The sequence below is a fragment of the Eulemur rufifrons genome, chromosome 19, assembly GCF_041146395.1.
Source record: "Eulemur rufifrons isolate Redbay chromosome 19, OSU_ERuf_1, whole genome shotgun sequence".
NCBI lineage: Eukaryota > Metazoa > Chordata > Mammalia > Primates > Lemuridae > Eulemur > Eulemur rufifrons.
This window is the reverse complement of record NC_091001.1, coordinates 18,563,576-18,581,038: the sequence shown is the minus strand read 5'-3', so window position 1 is coordinate 18,581,038 and position 17,463 is coordinate 18,563,576. Positions and strand designations below refer to the sequence as shown.

At 33.6% G+C, this 17,463-nt stretch overlaps 1 protein-coding gene across 2 annotated transcripts in view; it reads left to right on the top strand.

Annotated features, from left to right (window-relative positions):
• Window positions 1-17,463, top strand: part of STIM2 (stromal interaction molecule 2) — a 148,290-nt gene that overhangs the window by 109,152 nt on the left and 21,675 nt on the right. For both annotated transcript variants that reach the window (XM_069494240.1, XM_069494239.1), the window contains exon 4: window positions 14,338-14,449. In XM_069494240.1, the coding sequence (XP_069350341.1) occupies window positions 14,338-14,449 (112 nt within the window). The remainder of the gene's footprint in view (window positions 1-14,337; window positions 14,450-17,463) is intronic.

The window sequence follows — 17,463 nt, the reverse complement described above, 5'->3', positions numbered from 1 at the left end:
TATTTTAAAAGCATCACTGGAGGAGGATAAAAGTGCATTTGAAGTGGCAAAACTAAACACTATCCATGCTGAGTTTGATAATCTTGAGAATCAGATGCCTTCCAAATACCTGTAAATTCAGGGAATAAATGATTCTTGACATATGCCCTAAACACCCCCAAAAGGCAAATAGTATGTATGTATGTATGTATATTTATTTATTTTTATTTCACAATATTAAGGGCATTAAGTGGGTACAAATGTTTTTGGTTGCATGTTTCACTTTTTTAATGTTTGAGTCAGAGGTATAAGTGTGTCCATCACCCAGTGCTTTAGTGCTATCCAAGAATACCAATTACTGTTTTAATTTACTGTAAAGCTTAAGAATGTGGAAGGTTTTTGCAATGCTCTGTCTTCATGCTGCACTAGAGCTCTTGTTGTTTAGATTACTGGTGAATTTTTTGCCAGATGAGATCTTCTCAAGAGGGAAAAGGAGCAACTATAAAATTAGAGAGCCAGTGAGTATAATTAAAGCTTAGAAAGCCATCCAGAGAATTATCTAGGAGGGTGTGCCTTTGTGGAATCACAAAGAGTAAGTATAGATAATATCTTGCTGTTATTAAATTTAGGAAAAAGAATGCTTTTATTTGCCTTCAGCTACTATAAGAAATGGTAGTTTTATAGTTTACAGTGCTGTCTTCATTTTCTGTATTTCTTAATGAAAGATTTGGGTAGTATTTTTTAAAAATTAATTTGATGTTATTTCATTTTTCCTTAATAGGAAGCAAAGATCAGAATTCTCTAAAATAACAAAGTGGCACAATATTTATATTAGTAGCATTTGTGTAGAATAAAGACGTGTGTAAACTGCAAATTGGTTTTGTATTTGTCTTCTAGATTATAAGAATTTGTTTATTTTGCAGGATTGGGCAGGATTTAGAGATCATTTTTATCATTTTTCATTTGTCAACACTGCCATTAAAACAAATAATCATTACTTTCTAGATAATAAAGTATTTTGTTTATATGAAATATCCAGTATAAGAAAGGGTAATTTATAGTTTAAGAAGTACTCTGGATTTAATTATTTGATAATAACTTTTTGGTTTGTCTCCAGCACTGCTTTACCCAGAATATGCAAAATTACTTTTTTTTTCATTGGCATAGCTGGGGGCCTGGGAAAAACAAACAAACAAACCTGAAAAGTTAAAACAAGGGAGGACTTCTGGATCTTGGAAATTAATCAGTTGTAAGAGAACAAAGAAATATAAAGGAATAGAACTGGGAATTATTGAATAGCCAATTAGAAAAAGCAAAATAATCTGAAGCAGGTTGAGAGGAGATTGTTTTCAACTCCAGCCCATAAAAGTTGAGAAATAGTGAAGTTTAAATGTTTTAGTAATTTAAACTAATGTAATCACCATGTTTCTAAAAAGACTGCTAAAATTTCAGATTATTCCCGTATAAACAAAGTCAAGAAAAGAATGTTTTCCTTTAAAGTCCAGTGTTTAGAAGGTATCATAAATATTTTTATAGTGGTTTATTAGTTTTTTGCTAGATAATCATCTTAAATCCATCCTAGAAGCTTTTCAACATTGTCATTTTAGGATCTTAAGTCTTTGGAACTTGTTACTAAATTAAACTTATTATGGGTTCTGAGCAACAAATAAACTTATTATGGGTTTTGAAGCCTCTTATCTTTTAAATAGTGATGCATAGAGAAACTCCAAGGTACAGCTGTCCTTTCCCAAATAGTCAATATCCCAAAGTGAGTAAGAGCATGGTGCTTGACTGCCTGTATTTGAGTCTCTATATAACACTTACTAGATTGTGTCCTTGGGCAAATAACTTGATCTCTCTCTCTGTCTCTAACTTTCCTCATTTGTAAAATGCAGCTATTAATAGTACCCACCTGAGAGAACTGGGGATGAAATGAGTTAATGAGTATGTAGAGCTTAGAACAGTATTTGATGGCTAATAAAGGGCCTAGTGTTTGCTCTTCCTGGTCTTAGTATTGTTAAAAGATTACCATACTTTCTTGAAGAAAGTCACAAGCTACAGAGTAATAGAGAATTTAGCAATTAATAGTAGAATTCCCTACCTATAATACTGAAGAAGAATTAAAAAATTTCTTTTTTAAATTTTAATTTCTTCATTGAAAATGATTTCAAATTTAGAGAAAAGTTGCAGGACCAGAACAAAGAACTCTCATGTACACTTTGTCCAGAGGCCCTTTCCTCCCATTCCAATTTTGCTGTTTGTCTTAATAATGGCCTTTTATGGCCAAAGAATGCCAGGATTATGTATTTTACCCAGTTGTCCCATCTCTGTAGTCTTCTTTAATCTGGAATAATTTCTTACTATTTCCTGGACTTCCCTGACTTTGGCCAGTAATCTTCAAAAATGTCATTTTGTAGAATATGTCTAAATTAAGGTTTTATATTTTTACATGACTGAAGTTTTAGACTGAAGTTATGTGTTTTAGGCTGGACTGTCACAGAAATGATTCCTTTCATTACATCCTTTTTGGTGGCATCTGCTGTTAATTTGTCCTATTACAGGTGATGTTACTTTGGTCACTTGAAGAAAATAATGTTTATATCTTTGTCACTGTACAGTTACTTTTCCCTCCCTTTGTGATTAATAAGTATTTTTTGTGGGGAGCTACTTGGAGATTATGTAAAATCACATTCCTCATTTCACTTTTACCCGCTAGTTTTAACATCTATGAATACTTCTTACCTGGATTAGTTATTACTCTGATGGTTACCAAATGGTAACTTTTCTAATTCCATCATTTCTTTTATTTATTTGTTGGCATTCTACCGTAAGGAAGAGATTTAAACAGAGTGTATTATTAACATCTTGTCCTGTGAAAATGGTAGGAGAGAACAAAGACATATTTTGAAATTAGAAATTAGAGAAGTACTGAGTCTCAAAATCTTATGACTGTTCTGGATATTGGTCTCTGCATTTATTCTTTTATATCACTGTTAGTGTGGACTCCTGGATTTCTCTTTTATTCAGTGTGTTTTAATTTGTTACCATCATTGTTTTAATGCTCAAATTGTCCCAAATTTGGATAGTAGAAGGCCTTTCTTACTGGCTTCTATATCCTTTTATATGTCTCCATCATTTTTTGAACCCTTCCTTACTTACTTTTTGGCACAAAAAGATGTTCCGGGCTCATTGTATTATTTCTCAGTCTCACACCTGGAAACAACCATTTCTCCAAGGAGTCCTGGTTACTTTTAGCTGAAGTGGTATTTAGAAACCAAAATTTGGGCACTGGGTACGTTCATTGCTACTGAGATGTTGTTCTCACACCTCAGTGGTCAGAATTAAGAAGCACACATACTCCTTATATTTATTTCTCTTTCTATGTTAAAATCTTGAATTCACACTTATCCCTGATATTTCTAGTTTCAATCCAACACTACTGGGTTAATTCTAGCTTAACCTCTTTCCCTATCTGTACTGACAGTGAAAAACCTGGCTGTGTTACCTTAAATATATTTACTTATTTGTTCAATCCCCTGTATATTACCTGGCTCCAGACTGCATTGGCCTTCTCTTTGTTCAGGAGTCTGCCTTCTATGGGCCCCTGCCTTCACAGGGCTGCCGCCCCGGTGTCCACGTTATGTAGATACTGGCTACCATTAGCCTGTCTTCTCAGCTCCATATGGGATCTGGCTACTTGTGGGCAACTGAAAGATTGTGAAATGAATTTGAGAGTTGGAAAAAACTTTGGAGAGAAATCTGAGTGAATAGTAACCAGTGACTTTGTGCAAAAGAGTCAATATTCATGAATTTATTTTTATCACTGAAGCACATCATTCACATTTTGCCCTCCCTGTGTAACTTGCTAGGTATTGACAAAGGACCCTGTGAATGGGGAGCCTATAATTTAATGCTTTAACGATTGTCACAATTAAGCAAACTTTTCCTAAAAGTTGTTTTGCCATTAATATTAGTTAAATCACTACTGTATATACCAAGATATGCCTTAGTTGGAAAATGCTATATACCAGTAAATGTGGCCAATAGTATTTGTGAATTATTAGTTGGTTTTTTTTTTTTTTTTTTTAAAAACCAGGGTCTCCCTATATTATCCAGGCTGGTTTTGAACTCCTGGGCTGAAGCAATCCGTCTGCCTCAGCCTTTCTAGTAGCTAGACTACAGGCATGAGCCACTGCACTCGGATAAATTGTTAGAGTCTTTTTAATGCTAAATACTCTAAGAAAAATCATGTGTAATTGGAGATCAAAAAGAAATTTTTGGAATAAAATTACTTTGAAAATATTTCTACCATTGGAATTGGTGAATTTTTCTATTCTTGAAGAAACCAAAATTTACACATTTTGATTGTAATATCTCTTTTTACCTGGCCATTGTGTGGCAACTGGCCCTGAAAGCTCAATTTTTAGCTGACTTTTAATTTAATACCCTTTAGAAAGAAAGTATTTATTAACTGGGCTTTTGTGTGCATTTTATTACGTCATGCTTTCTGCTAGGCTTGGTAATAATTCCTCGACTCTGATGTTTTATTTATTTTATCCATTGCCCAATAGTAATTACTGTGCACTTAGTATATATTTGCTGATTGAAGGAATTCCAAGTTGCCTGTACAGAAAATCTTTTGAAGAAACTTTCAAATTCTAAGAGGAAAAAATGTTAATAGCAGAAAATTAAAGCAAGCATTTGTAAAGCTGTAATTCAGAAGTAGAATTTCCTTGCTGCTGCTAAACATATTCTTTTGGAAAATAACTTCCTCTTCAATTTAGGAAGAGTCACACTTTTGAAAAGTTTCTTGCTTTATCTAGAAATGCCACTGAAAAGAATCAATGAAGGTGATGTTTTCCTGACAGCCTGGTAAACAGAGTCATTTTGTCATCCATTCACTCATCCAATAAATATTAATTGAATTCCTACCATGTACCTGCTATTCCACATTTGTTTAGTGTCTGCTGTATTTTTGGCATTGTATAACATGTTGGAAGTATAGAAATAAATAAGAAACATTGTTTGCTCTTAAAGAACTTAACTTCATTTGATGTGAAATACTCTTATTTATTCTCAGATCAGTGTTTTAAAAAAAGGAGGAAAGATGAATATAAAATGGAAGAAAGAATAACCAGAGATTTAGCCACTCTAAGGTGTCATCTTCAGTGACACCGTAATGAGTTTAGGAATACATGATTAAGCATTTAGTTCCCTATGGCCATTGAGTCCACTGGTTTTGTTGAATCATTTTTAAAGAGCATATTCCTTGAATTTCCGTAATTGCACAACACTTCTGATTCTGTACTTGTTATTTATTTTATGGCAGTAATTTATTTGCAGAGCACATTCATAGGAGTCACTTCCATATACATTTTGTCAATTAAATCTTCACAACATTCTCGGACTCATTGTTTCTCCAGTTTCTATTTAGATATATCTTTATTCTCTCTCACCATCTTCATGGGAGTGGGTGTTGCTAATACACTTAGTTTCCTTGATAATGAGATTGCAGTTTATAATAGAAAAGGTAATAAAGCCTTCCCTTAGTGTCCCTTGTACCACTGTTGGGAACAAAAACACCCTGGTGATTTTAAATTCTGAATGTTTTGACATTTCCTGCATTTACGTAATATCTCTAAAAATTACATGTAATTCTTGCATGATAGAGGGTAAGGAGCTCATGAGTGAAAGTCTGTATTAATATTTCTCTTTGGTATAGCTACTAATGTCTGAACTCCCCAAGTTCAGGGTGTGGTTTTAGGTATCCAAATATAGCATGTTGCAGGAATTTAGTTCATGCTACAAAGACATGCCCTGTTGACCACCGTACATATGAGGAGCTCATGTTCTGGCTCTGTTCTAAAGATAAGCCTGTCTTGACTGTGCTGAGCAGCTGAGCATCTAAAGTCTCACCCAGAAGTGACACCAGAAAGTTTGTAAAACCGACTGAGTTAAGATGAAATGTGGAAGGCCTTAAACTTCTTCAGCTTTTAGATTTAAAAAGTTATTATTTTCTTTCATGTTTATATTAGTTAAAATTTCTTTTAATTATCAAAGCCCCACTATATTGAACCTTTGATTAATTGAATTTTCCTATGATAAATTGTGTCTGTCGTTCTAAAAAGAACTTTTGAGGCCTTTGAATTTGAAAATCTCAGATGACATTGAATTTAAAAGTGATGAATACTAGTGTATACTTACGTTGTTTTAGAATATGTTATTTTATATAAACATGCCAATAATTGAAACATTTTCAAATTGCTAATAAGTTTTTAGCTGTTACATCAGAGAGGCTTCAAAATGTAGAACTTCTTTCCATAAACATTTCATATGAGCAACTTTAAATATAGTTATTTTTATTAGTAGTATTTATTCTTTTTTTCTTTCCTCTGACTCCCTTACCAAACTTTTTGGTACTTATAAAGATATTTTTATGCTTTAATAAAAAGCAGTATGTATTTAACTCTACTGTTCTATCTGAGGATATTAGAAATTGATTTCTCTGAAATACTTTAGTTTGCCAAAAGAAACTGTTATGCCAGTTGCTTTCTTAACATTAAAGAAAGACATTACAAATGTTTTTGAAATCATAAATTTAGTATATAGGATTTTTAAAAGTAGTAGGAGAGTAATTAAAAAACGAAAAGTTACATAAATGTAATATGTATATCTGTTATATCCAAAGTCTGCCATAGCTGATGGTGAATTGGCTACATTTCAAGGTTTTCTCAGAATGTAGACGAGGGAGAGGGGGAGGAGGAGGAGCGTGGTGGTTAAGAGTTGGGGCTTTGAAGTCAGCAGATGCACTGAATCCTGTTTCTACTACTGAAGTTGGTGTATGAATTTGGGCAAGTTACTCAAACTCTTGGAGCTTCAGCTTCCTGATCTGTACACCAAGGATTATAATGTTCCTTCTAATACCTACTTCATAGGGTTGTTGAGAGAATTTCATGAGATAATTCACATAAAGCATTTCGTAGAGTTACTGGAAATTGCCAAGTGCCCACAAAATGTTAGCTGCTACTATTTATTAACATGCCTATACAGAGGCACAGAATGCTTTATAATTAGAAATTAGTTACTACCTGTAGTATTTAGGTGATTTAACAAATCATCCTTAAATATTTTTTAGGATAGCATGTACTTATTTTAAATACAACAGATGACAATTTATATGACAGTACTTTATTAAGCTGTTTTGTATTTTTAGGCCTGTAACTTAATATAAGTATATGGCTACATATAAGTAGGCGGAGCGGGGGGGGGGGGGAATCCCAAGTTCATTTATGCAATTGTCTGTGGCAGATTGCTCATATATAATATTTAACTTTCATATTGCTATTAGTACTGGAAAGTTTCTTTCGTAGAGAAAATGTGTTTCACATTTTAAACTTTCACATTCTAGCTCTCTTAGTTTTCAGAAGTGTGTGATCATGTGTGTGATTACTTGGCCTCTCTTGGCCAAGGTTTTTTGTATAGAATGTAGAGATAACAAATATCTATCAAAGGTGGTTATGGGGCTTGAAATGAGAATGTATGTGACAGTGTATAATAAAATGTAAAGCCCCAAAGGAGTGTGACATTTTTGTGTTAATAATCACTGTTAGGTAAAAAAACGAGTTCCTGCTCTCTAGGAACTCATCACCCAGAGGGCAAGATGGGCATGTGTGATCTCATGATAGTATATGATAAATCCTGTGGCAGATCTATGTACAGGTGATCAAGGAGCACAAAGAAGAGCAACTATAATCTGGAAATAGTGACTAGGGAAAACTTCATTGAGGAGGGAGTTTCTTATCTGAGTAAGAGAGGAAAGGCTAAGGAAGAGGAAGCCTGGCAAAGAAGGAATGGCATGGAGCATGGGGGAATATGGTATATGCAGAAAGCTGCAAAGGTGGTTGTTAAGTATGACTGGACTATAAACAGCCTGCTTGGGGTGGCTGATGTGATTATCAGGAACATAGCTTACTTTAAAGAGGCAATGTTATTGCACAGTGGTTGACGACTCTAGCAATAGGCTTGGTCCCAAACCTTGGTTTGACCATTTACTAATGTGTTATACCTAATTAAGAACTTCACTTCGATAACCCTTAGGTTCAATACGGTGATAAAAGTACCTACTTCAAAGTGTTGTTGCAATGATTATTTGAATAACGTTTGCAAATCTCCTGGTATTTAGTGAACATTTACAAAATGTTAGCAGTTTTTATGGCTGTCCTGAAAGTTCTTAAAGTCACTTTTCCCTTTCAGTACTCTATAATCTACTGTTCTAGTCTAACAGTTTCATTAGCAATGTTTTGAACACCAACTCTTGTTTGTTATAATAGAAACAAAGAAACAGAATTTAAATGCCTTATAAAGGTGGCCTCGCTCGATTTTATTATTTTATATGTTAAGATTCAAGAATGGTTTAACATATGTAAATCAATAAATGTGATATATCAACAGAATCAATGACAAAAACCATATGATCATTTCAATAGATGCTGAAAAAGTGATGAAATTCAACATCCCTTCATGATAAAAACCCTCAACAAATTGGGTTATAGAAGGAACATATCTCAACACAGTAAAGGCTATATGTGACAAAACCACAGCTGATATCATACTGATGGGGGAAAATTGAAAGCCTCTCCACTGAGATCTGGAACAAGACAAGGATGCCTTAACACTTTTATTCAACATAATACTGCAAGTCCTAGCCAGGGCAATTAGGAAAGACAAAGAAAGAAAAGACATTCAAACAGGAAAGGAAGCAGTCAAATCCTTATTTTCAGATGACATGATCTTATATTTAGAAAAACCTAAAGACTTGACCAAAAAACTCTTAGAATGGGTAAATTAATTTAGTAAAGTTGCAGGGTACAAAGTCAACATACAAATATCGGTGTTTCTGTACACTAACAGCAATCAATCTGAAAAAGAAATCAAGAAGGTAATTTCATTCAAAATAGCTACAAAAACAAATAAAATACCTAGGAATAAATTTAACCAAAAAAGTGAAAGACCTCTGTAAAGGAAACTATAAAATGCTGATGAAAGAAATAGAAGAGGACACACAAAAAAATGGAAAGATATCTTATGCTCATGGATTAGAAGAATTAATATTGTTAAAATTTCCGTACTACACAAAGTGATCTACAGATTCAGTGCCTACCCTATCAAAATACCAATGATATTCTTCACAGAAATAGAAAAAACTGTCCTAAAATTCATATGGAGCCACAAAAGACCCTGACTAGCTAAAGCAATCCTCAGAAAAAAGAACAAAGCTGGAGGCATCACACTGCCTGATTTTAACTTATGCTGCAAAGCTATAATAACCAAAACAGAATGGAAATGTCATCAAAACAGACACATAGACCAATGGAACAGAATAGAGAACCCAGAAGTAAATCTACGCACACACTTACAGCCAACTTACTTTCTACAAACGTGCCAAGAACATACACTGGGGAAAGGGGAGTCTCTCTAATAAATGGTGTGGGAAAAACTGGATATCCATATGCAGAAGAATACAACTAGATCCTCACCTTTCAACATATGCAAAAATCAACTCAAAATGGATTCAAGACTTTAAGACCTGAAACTATGAAACTATTAGAAGAAGCCATTGGGGAAGTGCCTCAGGATATTAGTCTTGGTAAAGATTTTTTGGGTAAGACCTTAAAAGCATAGGCAACCAAAGCAAAAATAGACAAATGGGATTATATCAAGCTAAAAAGCTTCTGCACAGCAAATATTTCCTCCCATACTGTAGGTTGTCTCTTCACTTTGTTGAATATTTGCAAAATGTCAATCTGACAAGGGATTAATAGCCAGAATATATAAGGAAGTTCAAAAACTCAATAGCAAGACAACAAATAATCTGATTTAAAAATAGGAAAAAGATCTGAATAGATTTTTCTCAGAATAAGGCAGGGATGACCAACAGGTATATGAAAAAATGTTCATCATCACTAATCATCAGGGAAATGCAAATCAAAATCACAATGAGATATTATCTCACCCCAGTTGGAATGGCTATTATCAAAAAGACAGAAAATAACAAATGTTGGCAAGGAAGCAGAGAAAGGGGAATATTCTTGGGTGGGAATGTAAAGTAGCATAGTCATTATGGAAAACAGTATGGAGGTTCCTCAAAAAAGTAAAAATAGAACTACTGTATGATCCAGCAATCCCACTGCTAGGTATATATCCAAAAGAAAGGAAATCAGTTTACTGAAGGGATATCTACACTCCCATGCTTATTACAGCACGATACCCAATAGCCAAGATATGGAATCAACCTTAAGTATCCACCAACAGATGAATGGATAAAGAAAATGTGGTACATATACCCATGGAATATTATTCAGCCATAAAAAGAATGAAATCTTGACATTTACAGCAACGTGGACAGAACAGGAGGTCATTATGTTAAGTGAAATAAGCCAGGCGTAGAAAGATGGATATCGCACGGTCTCCTTCATATGTGGGAGATAAAATAGTGGATCTGTTGGAGTTAGAGTGGAATGGGGGTGACCAGGGGCTGGGAACAGATCAGGGGCAATGAAGAGAAGTTGGTTAATGGATACAAAAATACAGTTAGAAGGAATAAATTCTAGTATTTTAATAGTAGAGTAGGGAAATTATAGTTAATAATTTATTGTATATTTCAAAATAGCTGGAAAAGAAGAATTTTGGTCTTCTGGAAAAGAAGAATAATGGTCCCAACCGAAAGAAAAGATAAATGTTTGAGGTGATGAATATCCCAATTACCCCGATTTGATCATTACATGTTATATACATGTATCAGAATATCACATGTACTCCTAAAATATTAATATGTAAAACTGTGGTATATCAATTTACAAAGAGAATCTGAGCCACAGTTAACCTAGCTATGATGTCACTGTGAGTCCGTGGCACAGCTGGAACTAGAATCAGGACTCTGCATTCCAGAGTCCTTTCTATTGGCTTTGGAATAAATTGCCCAAAATCGCTCTATAGACATCAACCTTTAGCATTGGCCATAACTTTGAGCAGAAACAATACAGGCTAACAATGAGGAATTGGCATTTCTGTAGTTTGCAGATTGGGAAATATATTTTTTTAAGGGAATATTGTGTCCTCTGCCTGCTCTCTGGTGGAAGTGCTTTTCAGCAACAGCATGTGTGAAATACAATGACAGGCAAGTTGTAAGGAACCAGTAATTCCTAAATGAATAACTTGTTTACCATCAAGAATTTTTTTTTATGGACAAATACCTATTTCTGTTTATTTGGGTCTTTTCACTAAAATGTAAAAATAGATTTTTTTATACTTATCAATTAAACATGTTCTACTTTATTCAAGAGCATCCAACAAATAATTTATTGAGTCCCTTTGTACCAAGTGGTGAGGAAGAAATGCATACTTTAGTGGAATAAAAAGATGTTGAAGGAATAATCATACAAATAATTATAATTAGTTAAATGCTATGCATAAAGAATAGAGAGGGATATATGATCATATAGCAATGTTTGTAAAGGCTCACTTGAGGAGTTAAAGTTTTATCTGAGATAAGAAAGTTTAATAAATAGGCAACAAAGAGGCAGAGGGATGGAGATAAGGGTCTCATACTGAGGAAACAGCATGTACAAAGGCCCTGAGGAAAGACAGGGTATAATCTGTTTTAAAAATTGAAAGAAAAGCAGAGAATTTGGAGCAGAGAAAGCTAATATTAAATGCAACTCCTGGTCATGAGAAGAGAAGTGAGGGTGTTTACTGGGCAACACCAAAGAAACCACAGCAAATGGGGGAAGTGAACCTCCTCCCCAAATTGTTTTATGGTAGAATTTTGTTGTTTTAAAGATTTATTGTCCAGGAAACCACTACAATTTTTATTTACTAGGTAGAGTAATGTTAGGATTTGGGCTTTTTAATTATGTGTTCTTTTTCATTTGATTTTTCTTCCTTTCTGTACTGGCTTATTGGAAGGGGATATTCTGATGTGGTGGAGTATTTAGATCAGGGACTTTTCCTGCTGAACAGTCATAGAAATGACAGAGAATCTTATCTTGTTTTCTTGACTGAGGTTTTTGTGTGGGTGTGTGAGGTGCAGCTGCACTGAGGTTTTTTTGGCAGTCGAGACAGGGCAATTCTCAATGCATTTCATCTTGAATAGGAAGAAACTTAGGAGTAAAAAAGCTACTTTGAATGTATTAAATTCAGTGGAAAGCACCCAGGGCCTGAACCTTTGGCTGATATCCTAAGTTATTTGGCCAACTGGATGCAGCAGCCTCAGGCCCATGTCCAGGCTTTATGGAAGGAGAGAGCATTAAAAATAGAGCTTTGTGTCAATATAAAATTATCAATTACCACATAAAGTTTTTAATTGAACTTTTGTTTGTGATTTAAGTTTTTTCTCCAAAGAACACGCAATGAAAAAGGCAGGTTATGAAAACCTAGCTTTGCTTTCAAATGTGAATTCATAATTTTATGAAGTTTATTAGATCTTTTTCAGATTTTTTTATACACAGATGGATTCCCAGATCTTCTTTTATTGCTCTCTTGTTTTCTTCACTCTCTTTTGACCTCTTCTGTGGTCTGTAAGCCTTTGTTTTCCCAAACCCTGAAATTAAATGGAAACAATATAAAACTCCTTATTTTTCAAGCACACTTGCCTCCTTTCCTTTGGATAAACTCATCATTACCCTTCATACAAGAAGAAACTTCTGATTTGCTTTCAGTGTTTAACTGCTTTTTATATCTTCATTGTTTTTTAATATTATTGCTTTCAGAGTAGTATAAATTCAGATTCTGTGGTTAGTTTGAGTTCAAATCCAGTCCTGCTTTTTAGTGTCTTGGTTCCATTATCTCCTCAGTTTTTCATCTCCAAAAGGGAGATAATCATGTTAGGACCTCATAAGTTTTCTTTTTTAAAGCCTTAAAGATGAAAATTCATATAAAGGGCTAAATTTAAAATAAATGTCCAGGAGAATAGATGTTAGTTATCATTTTCTTCATGATTTAGGTCCAGTCTCCTAGAATCTGTTAATAGCTATCTTCACTTTTCTGGTCAACCTCATTCAGTCTAAAGATCATCTGTATGCTGATGACTGCCTATTAAGATCTCTATCCCTAGCCCCACCTTCCCCTAAGTGCACACTTGTATATCTCACTGCTACTGTATTATCTACATTTAAATGTCTAATACATACTTCAAAACAGAACTTTTGATCTCTATCACCTGACCCTACTCACTTCCCCAATCTGTTCCTGCCCATCCATTCCTATCTCAGTTAATGACACCATGCTTTGTACTTCTGGCTTCCCTCTACCTACCAACCCCTATCCATTTTATCTGCACATCTTATTAGAATTATCCCCAGAATGTATCCTAAATCTGACCATTGTCCTCATCGTCTCCGCTGCTGTCACAGTCCAAGGCAATAGCCTTTTTTGCCTGGATGTTTGTGTAAGAATTGGTCTCCTTATCTCTCCCTGTTTCCAGTCTTATCCTATACAATCCATTCTCTACATCAAACAGTGATATTTAAAAGCAGATTATTTTATTCCACTTCTTTTTATTGAAATTAGAAAACTATGCAGAGTTCTTGAAAGTCTTTGATGACCTGGCCCCTCTCTGACTTTCTGCCTATTTCTTGAACACTACTAGTCCACTCCTATCTGAAGGCTTTTACACTAGCTTTTCCCTCTGGGATCTTTCTCTCCCAGATCTTCACAGTGTGGGACCTTGCAATTTTTAGGTCTCAGTTTGATGTCAACTCCTCAGAGAGGGTTACCCTGACATCTTTCCTTCCTTTCTTAATGGCTACTCACAATCTGAAATTTCCCTCCATTTTCTTCTTTCATAAATTGCCCCGCCCCAACCCCAAAGGAATTTAAGTTCCATGAGGGCAAGGACACTTTATCTGTCTTGTTCACTGCCATATGCCTGGTGCTTATAATGGAACCTGATACTCAGAGTGTTTATGGTATTACAATATTATATGGATGGATGGCTACATGAAAGAATGAATAAATATATATCTGGTAAGTTTTCCACAACCAGGGAAATGATGGATTATTTCATCTTGTACAAACATTGCATAGATGCTTATTGTAGACTTAATTATGCTAATATTTGTCCTAATTGCTTTTATCTGTCTCTTCTGTTTTATATTGTAAACCTTTGTGGGTGGGAGGTTTGTCTCATTGTTTTTAGCTTCTCATAGATTGCTAGATACCATTTTAGTACTTCTGTTGATTAAATTGGAAATTCAATCTAACATCTTTATTTCCTCTGAAATTATGGTGTATGTGTATATATGTATATATATTTTAAAGCAGGTGTGTTTAAAATATGCATTCCCCTTTTATCTTTTACAGTTCATAATTGGACCCTTGAGGACACCCTTCAGTGGTTGATAGAATTTGTTGAACTCCCTCAATATGAGAAGAATTTTAGAGACAATAATGTCAAAGGAACAACACTTCCCAGGTGAGTCTTTATTATCCAAATGTATTTTTCTACTGCAGGGGAATTATATACTAGATGTCATTTTTCAGTGCTGTATCTACAAGTTACTTCTGTGGCTGAGGGCACAAAGGACATATTATAAATATATCCATTCCTTAATTTTTTTATAGGTGTGCATTTTCAAGTTTCAATCAATTGTTTTTGTCTAAATAATCAGACCCTTTAAAAAATTTATTTGCAAAGAAAGTAGTTTTGAGAATTATAAGGTAGGTCAAGCATATCATTTGTAGATAACATTAAACGTCAACTTTTGACTACTTGGTAAATCTAAGAAAAAGTTATTCATTCGGTACTGGTTCATTTTCATGAAGACACTTATTTGAATGGATTAATGTACAGATTTTTCTTGATTGGTATTCTTTTTTAATGACAACAATAACCATTTAATTATAGTGGCTATAAGTTATATCTCAATTTAAAAAATGAAGTTCAATAAACAAAAATAAATGGTAACAACCATTTTAAAATATATGTTATGTGGAGGTACTTTATATTATCTCATTTAAGCCTCTTGATTAAAATGAGCTATATATTATCATCCCTGTTTTACAGGTTAAAAAACCATTAGAGACAAGTGAAATATTTTGCCCAAGGCAGCATTTAAACCCAAATAGATCTGATACCAAAGTCCAGCATGCCAATTTATTCCTTAGATGTCTGAAACTTGTTGTTATATTTTTAAATTTTATTTTCTAAATCTCTATTAGTTAACCCAATAATCTCGAAGTATTTAAATGTTAAAATTTGCAGTGATTCTCCCAGAACTTTTTATCCTTACAAGATTGTTTTGTATGATTTATTTTTCCCTGGGTTGTTTCCTACATCAAAAAAATTTAAATCAGTTATTACAATCTAATTGTTATACATAATGAAATATACACATTATATCACTAATCAATTTGCTTACATGTTCTATTTAAATAAGTAGACTTTGTTTCTTTTAGGTTTGTATTTTAGATCAAGTTGGAAGTTTTCAGATCTCCATTAAATGTATTCTGAACATCACCAGTATTTCTGATTTTATTATGCGTGTGACTAGAATGATGAAATTTTGGGGATAAGAGTCAATTCAACAAGTACTTATTGAATATCTTTTATGTTCATGGTGCAAGTTGATGCTAGGAAGAAGAAAAAAATTAAATAGAATACTTGCTTTTAAATGAAACAGATTCCTAAGTGAAAACAGGACAGAGTATTAAAATGGGGTCAGGGTTTTTTGATTTATATGTGTTGCCCTGGATATGAGGCGCCATGTATTTTTCTTATGTTATCTTTTGGGAAGTTTTTTTAATATAACAACATGAACTAAAATAGGCTGATCTATGTTTGACAATGTTACAGCCACTTTTTTCTTTTGGTTGAGTAAAATTTATCAGAGATGCCTCAAATTCTAGTAGAATTGTAGAGACAAACATCATACACTTGGCAAGGTCGATTTTTTAAAATAGTGAACATGTTACTATAGAAAAAAAATTATAAATGTAAAAGTTCAGTTTTCACGTCAGTCTATTGAGGACTTTAGGGGAAGAGAAAGGAAAACAGTAAACTCTTCCTCAAATCCCTGTTATGTGGTGATGGAAATTAGATGAGTCTACCTAAAGGACCAATATCAATTAACTTCAATTACTTGTAAGTTACAGAGCTTTTTTAAAGGAGATCTGTAGATATAAGAGCTGGTTATAAACATGTATAAGAAAATATATTATACAAATAATATGTACCCATAATAATGTAAAATTAAAAAAAAAATTTGAAAAAAGAAAATGTATTACACATTCCAGATAGTTGGCTTACAATAATCTATTATGATGTTTCTTTTCTGTGACAGTAAAACACTGTTACATCTGCTACACACAGCCTAAACTATGTTTGTTTTATTTTAGCTGTAATGGTTATCTTAAATCTTTTACTATATTTTCTATACTCTGTAATTCTTAATTACCAGAACTTATACTAAGGCTTTCTTCACCTGAAACATGCCTTCTCATTCCTTTCAGACCTGTGTGTACTTCCCTGACACCCTCATCCACTCAGGTGGAATCATTTCCACTTCTGGGCTTATACTGCACCTTGCGTAAAATTCTGTTACATGGTTTCCTTTTTACTACATCTCATGGTCTTTCTTAAATTTGGTCTATTGATAGTATTGCAATTAATTCATTCACACATTCATCCATGCATTCATTCAACTATTATATAAACATTTCTCATGCTTCTACTTTTGGCAAGTACCGTGGCAGGCTTTGGGGAGGTAAGACATAGTTTTTGCCTTCAAGCAGTTTGATAAGCATCATGTTAAAGGTGTAAGGGAAGCAGATAGGAAAGGTACCTGTGGAAAAAATGAAGGAAGTCATTTTGAAAAGGAAATGTTAAAGTTCTTTACTTTCTAAAGTTTTATGGAAGCCTCATTGGAGTTCCTATAATTTCTCCATACACAGAGGTAGTATTTCCCGCAATAAAATGTGTTGGTTCAGAGTAGTCTTTGGAATCATGTATATTTGGGTTTGAATCCTTGCCTTACCTCTTACCAGTTATATAACCTTGGCCGAGTTACTCAATCTTGCACAAGTATCCTCACCTATAAAATGGAGATATTATATATAATATATATAATATCTTGAGTATTAATATATAATATTTATATATATATTATACATAATATTTATATATAATATATATAATATTTCTTGAGTATTAATAAAATCATTGGCACAGACCCAGCATATAGTACATGCTTGTTTTTATTATCATTGTTGTTAATTATATTATTATTATTAGACTTTGCATTATAAGATCTTTACCAGCATCATACTTGGTTGTTAAGAAATCTTAGTTGAGTACTGGCTGCTTGTATTTGCAGTCCAAAACACAATGATTTTATTTCCTTAAGTCTCCAGTGCCTTTTGGCCACCTACGTGCTTTCTTCATTGCTAATGCAATGGTTTAATACTTCTTACTACATAAATCCCTCTACC